Source organism: Hakea prostrata, chromosome 9, assembly GCF_041222555.1.
Source record: "Hakea prostrata isolate BN-2017 chromosome 9, UWA_Hpros_2, whole genome shotgun sequence".
NCBI classification, from domain to species: Eukaryota; Viridiplantae; Streptophyta; class Magnoliopsida; order Proteales; family Proteaceae; genus Hakea; species Hakea prostrata.
Genome location: NC_142608.1, coordinates 50,860,487 through 50,867,425, shown reverse-complemented (window position 1 = coordinate 50,867,425; position 6,939 = coordinate 50,860,487). Strand labels below are relative to the sequence as shown.

The 6,939-nt window shown below is 41.2% G+C and overlaps 1 protein-coding gene across 1 annotated transcript; it reads right to left on the bottom strand.

The window, feature by feature from the left end:
* Positions 1-504: 504 nt before the first annotated feature.
* Positions 505-2,961, bottom strand: LOC149005452 (exopolygalacturonase-like). The gene is made up of 4 exons (XM_089135907.1): positions 2,359-2,961; positions 1,992-2,281; positions 1,137-1,362; positions 505-729 (listed from the first exon to the last, which is right to left on the bottom strand). The coding sequence occupies exons 1-4, from the start codon at positions 2,959-2,961 to the stop codon at positions 505-507; spliced, it is 1,344 nt and encodes a 447-aa protein (XP_088992033.1).
* Positions 2,962-6,939: the final 3,978 nt, after the last annotated feature.

Sequence of the window (6,939 nt, the reverse complement as noted above, 5' to 3'; positions counted from 1 at the left end):
TCCTTTCCCCCTTCGATAGAGATTTGAAATCCATCTACATCAAGAACTCATGTAGATTTGGCATGTATATTGGAGAAAACAAACAAAAATCTAACGTTATGAAAATGCATTATTGTCGACCAGCTTCCTCTAGATTTTAAATGGTTTTGAATTAGTCATGTTGTCTCTTAGTGTTTTGATTATAACTTGTTAGACAAGTTTTTTTTTTTAGTATGAAAATTTCCATCGGTTACCTTCAATTTTTGTTGCAACCAAATAAACCCACCATCAAAGTTTGAACACTGACAAAGGGAATAAAAAATGTCATTATATTAACCTTTGACTCAAGTCAATACCAATAGCAACAAATGTTTTTACAAATGTCTCATATGCTTTTCTCCTTTCATAGTTGCAGCTTTGTAGGGGCCAGTTGAACTAGCACACCCAAATCTGCCTACCCAAGGAATCGCTCTTTGAAAGGATACACAAGCAATCAAAGACATTTTTGTAGGAGGAACAATTGAATTAGACTTTAAAGCACGAGGTTGGACTTTGAACACCAGAAGCAACACCTTTTGCATTCTTACAAATAGAAGTCACTTCACCTGCCGTAGATTTCAAACTAATACCAGCGAGCTCTACTCCTTCACAAGGTACAGCTTCACTACATGAGATGCTGACTGCTTCCTTTGTGGGGGTCGTACCCTTGATGTTTCTGAAATGAATGTCTGACAGCTTCACACGTGAAGGCTGTTGCATTGGGTAATGTCCACATATACCATTAGTAATCATGGAGACAATGTAATTACATAATCAATCTTCAACTAAAAACATAAGGTAGAGTGATTAGGATCCCTTCTTGCAAACTGATTGACCTACCTCTCTCCCACCAAACACATAAAGGGATGGTTGTGTAAGAATACTTACACCAACCTAGCCAATGAGAGCTTACCCATGACCAGACTTGATAGTCTTATTTGGTGGGGAGCGTCAATGTATTGATTTGATGAAATGAGGGTGCTTACGATAAGGTGCAATTGTGTTAAGACTTAGGAGAGAGATTGTCAAAGAGTCTATATTAGTTAAGATTGGGTAGTACTATCCTCAGGTGTGAAGTGTTATTTTTTTCTTTTTTTTGGGGCTTTTATTGAACTTACCTTAGAGTCGCATTGTGCCTTGTCACAATATTGTTGGGTGACGATGATGGGGTTTTTTACATCTGTCATGGTAATATCCTCAAATATAACATTAGAAACTGTGTTAGCTTCTGATGCTGGCCATGTTTTGATTCGAACACCATTATCAGTACCAGTTAAGGTACAACCGGTCACCTTCAAACCGTTCACTGCCTTTTCACCTGGATACCTCCCGAGGCTTCCCAAGCTACAAAAGAAAGAAAAAAAGAACATGGTTATAGTCAACTGAAACAAGTCTTATCCTCCGTTTTTCTTTTCTTTTCCTTTATTTATCTATTTCTTTTTTCTTTCTTTTTCGGGTGGGGGGGGGTGGTGTGTGGGGAGGAGGGGTGTGTTGGGGTGCAAGTGTGCCTAAACCTAAGCACAACCCTAGGAGCCCCTATCTAAACCCAAGCCCATCACACCGCTGGTAGGGCCAACCTTGCATTTAACCCTGCCCAGCCCAAGTGTAGTAGGTTTTCCCCACAAAATTTTGGCCCTAACTCACCTTGGTTATCATGTGCCCATATTAAGTCATGGAAAATACATTGCCCATAGGACCCTACTTGGGCTAAGCCCAAGCTTTAATGCACATAATTATCATGGAAATAGAAAAGCTCGTCACGACCCATTTTATATTAAAGCCCGTATTTTAGTATATATGAAACCCAGCCCACACCTAACATCAAGTACAGGCCCAATCCAACCCTGTTTGCTCTCAGGCAGGCTTGGGGTAGTTGGGTTTTTCCTTGACACCCCTGTATTATTTTAGATCATCTGCACAAATCAGTATGGAGTTTTACGTAAGTATTTAAGCATGATTATCTTGTAATATACCTGATGCCATGACCCGGTCCACATTTCACATTGGTGACGGCAATGTTGGAAGTTCCCGCTCCAATGGACACGCAATCATCACCGGTTCCAATTTCACCGTCAGTAACGGTGATCCCGGACGAATCACCAATGTGCACACCATCAGTATTTCGACTCGTACCGGGGGCTTGAATCTTGACATCACGGATGGTAAAGTCACTGCATTGACTGACAACCATGTGAAATGCCTTACTATTAATACTAGTTATGCCGCTTAACGATCCACCGGTAATCGATGACAATTGCAAGCTCTGCAACAAAAGCGAAAGACAAAGGGAAATAAATATCAAGTTTCCAATTGTTCTCATGTAAAATTCCAATAACTCACAGTTTGGGCCATTTTGCAATTTGAATTGGCACTGTGAACACAACTTGTGGCCCAAGACTTTTCTCCTTGACCATTCAGAGATCCACCGGCCCCACTGATATTCAACCCGCTTAAACCTCTAAATGTAATCCATGCACCATCAGATCCTGAGGTTGGCGGAGCTATTAATTTACCACTTATCTCAACATGAGGAGATTTGCTGCAAGGACCGGCAAATAAGACTGTACCAACCAAGAAGTCTCCTTTTGGGACCAAAAGGGTAGATTGCGCCGAAGATTTACAAGCAGCAGCCCATGCAGCAAGGAATGCCTTACTATTATCCGTTTTCCCATCAGAGACTGCTCCATGCTTGGTGACATCAAACACTGTACCCCCTGGTCCCGATGCTGATGATGGTGACGTAGCCTGTGGTTCCGGTGCTGATGATGGTGACGTACCCTTTGGTTTCGGTGCTGACGATGGTGACGTACCCTTTGGTTCCGGTGCTGCTGATTGTTTTTTATCATTTGATTTGAGAAGCCGAAACTCAACGGTTCTGGCTTCACCCTCCCATAAAAGGAAGCATAATAAACAAATTAACATAAGATCCGTGCTTGAGCCCATTATTAATTTCCCCTCGCCAAATAAAAATAAATAAAAAAAAAGTGAGCAAAACTAATGAGCTGGGATCAAGTAGAACCTTGGACCTTCTTTGGGACAAGAGGCTCAAGCGATCCCAACTCCAATGGATATCTAGTAGACTTGATTCAAGTTGTAATGCTTGTGGGGTGATTTGAAATTTATACCATGAATTTTCATCCTAATTTTGGCAAATTATTTCAACCCAATAATTGGGAGAGAGAATTCCCTTCAACTTACTATTGTTGTAGATTATAATTTTGCGGTTGAAAATCGACATCCAAATATGGATTGGTTGCCCTTTTCGTTCGGAAGAAATAGAATAAAGTTAGGAAGAAATAGAATTAAGAAGGAAAACGTAATATATGGTTTTAAGGACTTGGATCCTCTACAATGCTTAGCGGTTCACCAATCCGATCGACAACTAAGACATTGCCTTGTATAGCACTACATGTGAAACAAAGATCTTGACTGTCCAATGCGTGACCGCTCAACCTTAAACATAAAAGAAGTCTTACAGATGCTTAGTATTTTATTATTTTGTTTTAGTGAATATCGGTATCTTCTTTCTCTTGGTAAAAAGGAAGTCCAACACACTCTCAAATAAACAAACAATGCTGCAAACCCTCTCGCAACGTAAGCTTTAAAGCATGGTGTTTCTTTCTTTGATACTCCCCACCCCCCTCCCCCATAAGAAAAAATAATAATAAGAAGAAGAAAATTTGTTAACTGGTCAATTTTTTATTGACAATTCTTGATGTGTCATTCCTCGTGGATTTCAATTTAGATAAACTAGCTTTACTCCTGAAAAGAAATTAAGAGTGATGATTTGATATTTGAAAGTAAGATGGTTGGCAAAATTTGTTCCATGGGCGCTGATTGGGTTGTGGTCCAAGGCCCAACTAGTCAAGTAGCAGCAGTTGGTGATCCCTTCCCACCTAACTAAATTGGATCAAGTAAAATTATATCTACACAAAAACCTAGGCATTCCACAACAAGGAGAATATAGAGAGAACATCTGATTCACCAAAAAAATAGTATGACAAGTGATGATGTTAGGGGAACCTTTAAACATCCCATTAGCTTAATTGGCATTCAACTTGGAGTACGGATCGTCTCCCCTCATCTGTGCTCCCATGACGGTTTTTTACCTCAGAATACAAGGGGGCCCACAAGGTGATGTGTTCCAGTTTTTAAAATTTTTTTTTTATTATTTTTCACTTGTTGGCTCTCTTGTATTTGGTTATAAAGCCGTCGAAGTAGCACTCTGTGCTCCCCGTCAGGGGAGATGATCCACACTCTAAAACGTGATGCATGTCAATTAGGGTAGTTGTCTTATAATTATTGAGCACTTATGAATAGTGGCTTGAGAGAATCCCATTGCCACCCCCCCTTTTTTTTTTTTTTTTTTTTTGCCAGGGGGTAATGAATCCCATTGGACCTCACAAACCCCAAGCTCCCTCTATCAAGATCCTTACCTAATGTACCTCGAAAATGTGAAATTTACGAATTCGTAACTTCAATGACCAATGCTATTTTAGGCTCAAATTTAACATCCGATGCCTCATTAGCTCATGCTGGCTCTGAAAGAATACCTTTGATTAAAAGGATAAACCCTAGACAAATAGCATGATAACTCCAATAATCTAATTGCTGAATCAATTTGTTCAATTAATACATGAGAAAATTAAGAAGTATTTCGTAAAATACTTTCTTTGATTCCTGCATTGATCTCACTAACGGAAAATAACGCAGTTAATAAAAGATTGTTTTGGCATGACCTATTAGAGTTCGGATCACCTCTCCATCAAGGGAGAGAGGCACGTCCTCCTCTGATGCTTTTCTACCACACAATGGGGATAGGACCCATATCTAAATAACAAAACAAATCACAAGTGAAAGCTTTAGTAAATTCTACATTAGTTCGATCCCTATTGTATGGTTGAGAAGCATATAGCTTGCCCTAGGATGGTGATGTAGACTCGCCAGACACCCCATCCTTCAATGGCCAAATTGGGGAGAAAATGACAACAAAAATTTATTTTGTTTCAAAAGAGGCATGTGTCATGTGGTAAATTCAGGTTTTTACAGACTATTTAGCCCGTGAAACTAGTTGTTTTTCTCTACCCCTTCTCATTGTATACAACTCTTATCTCACCTCCAAAAGAGTTAGCATGGAGAGTTTAATTTAAATTTTTCTTTTGCCAAAAAGAAAAAAGACAAACCCTCTGGTGTGCCAAAAACAAACCCTAACATCATTTCAAAGGTGTTAACGTCTCGACCGAAATGACCATTATACCTAGGGTTTCAAAGCCCACGGAGCTGTAAGGAAAGTGGCCGCTAGAGAGGAAGTCGAACTGGCCTGTTGAGGGAAACCTTAATAATATGCGCCAAAGAAAGCGAAGGTAAGCTTTCTCCGGCGCATATTAACAAATTTATCTAAGAAAGATAAATTAACAAAGAAAATCCTAAGAAGGATTATTAAGCAAGCAACAGGAAATCAAGGGAAGTACCTTGTCGAGAGACGAACGAGGGTATAGTCACTCAAAGACTCCAGAGCTTGACGGTCGGCTAGCATCAAGCTGAGAGAGCTCCATTCGGCAGCTTTCTCATGGTCCTGTGTGACCCCGTCCGACACACTCAACGACCATTGTGGAACAAAAACTTCCTCGGAGTCTTTGCTCTTTTGGGATTTCTTCGAGACGAAGGCCTCAATCAAGTCATGCTTCCTCTTGGTTCGGGCTAAGGAAGGAACTTCAGCCTCTTCCCCGATTGGCCTTTTTCCTTTTCCCGAGGGTTCAACTATTGGCTTCAAATTTCTAATACCCTTGTAAGAAGAGTCCGGAGGGGGCAGAGCAGCTATCTCATCCGCCATCAGTGTCCGAGGGGGCCGTTGCTCTGCAGCTACAAAGGCCTTGGCGGCCTTGGCTCTTGGCTCGAAGGTTCTCTGGGTTAACCTTAGGAGGCACTGCAAAGAAGGACAAGAGTCAAAAAATTGAGTGAAGCTACAGTTGCACTCAAAAAAGGCAAACACAATAGTTAGAAAGCTCACAGCGAGCTAGTCCCCAATACTGAAGAATTGGGGTGTATTCCATCTCATAACCTTGTATTTCTTGATACCATGGAATGGACTTAATCTTCATAGCAGCCGCTCTTTCGGTTTTGGATAGCTGAAGGACTTCGTTACCTTTGGAATATGAAGAAAGCAGCTTCCAAGTGATCAGGAAGTTGAGGTCTGACTGAGGCACTCGGCAGAAAAAATACCGTTTGCGCCACCCTTTGTGATTGGAAGGACAAGTTCCCCTGGGGAGGATAATGCCCGACCATCCAAGCTCAACCTTATTGCGCTTGGAAAGAAAAACCCAACCCGAAGGGTTGGAAAGAGAAAGAACATGAAAATGTACAAAAAAAGGGAGAGAAGGTGTGATACCAAGTTCAAAACATAAACCCAAAAAGCCAACGATGAGACGCCAGCTATTGGGACCAGTGATTTAAAACAGCGGAAAACAAAGTATTGAGGAATGGAAAACGAACTCCACTTTCCAGGGTATCTATATACAAGGAAAATTCGTCGGGAGGATTCGAATTGACCCTCTCGTTAGGATTGGGAGCTCTAAGATAGTACAAAGGAGGAAAGTCAAAATGGTCGATGGCCGACGAGAGATCAATTTCAATGTAGGAGGAGGGAACACTAAGTTCGTCCTTGGACCTGCTAGGTTGCTTAGACTGCCTAGAAGCATCGGCAATCACTTTGGGAGTTTTGGATGGTCCAAACTCAGGAGGCACGGAAGGAACTTTAATGCTTTTCTTTGCACTTTTCTGCTGGCTAACCTCTTCGAAGTCACGCCAAAGGGCAGTTAAAGTTTTCTTATCACTATCTAATTGGTCAAGGGGGACAGAAACAGAGCCGTCACCACCAGAATCGCCCTTACCGACACTATATTCAGAAGGACCTTCAGAAGA

Excerpts from the sequence above, each read along its gene's own strand:
- LOC149005452 (XM_089135907.1), bottom strand. The coding sequence starts at position 2,961 with ATGGGCTCAAGCACGGATCTTATGTTAATTTGTTTATTATGCTTCCTT. Across the intron at positions 1,363-1,991 it reads GGACCGGGTCATGGCATCAG|CTTGGGAAGCCTCGGGAGGT; the intron begins GTATATTACAAG and ends TTTCTTTTGTAG. Across the intron at positions 730-1,136 it reads AGGCACAATGCGACTCTAAG|CCTTCACGTGTGAAGCTGTC; the intron begins GTAAGTTCAATA and ends CCAATGCAACAG.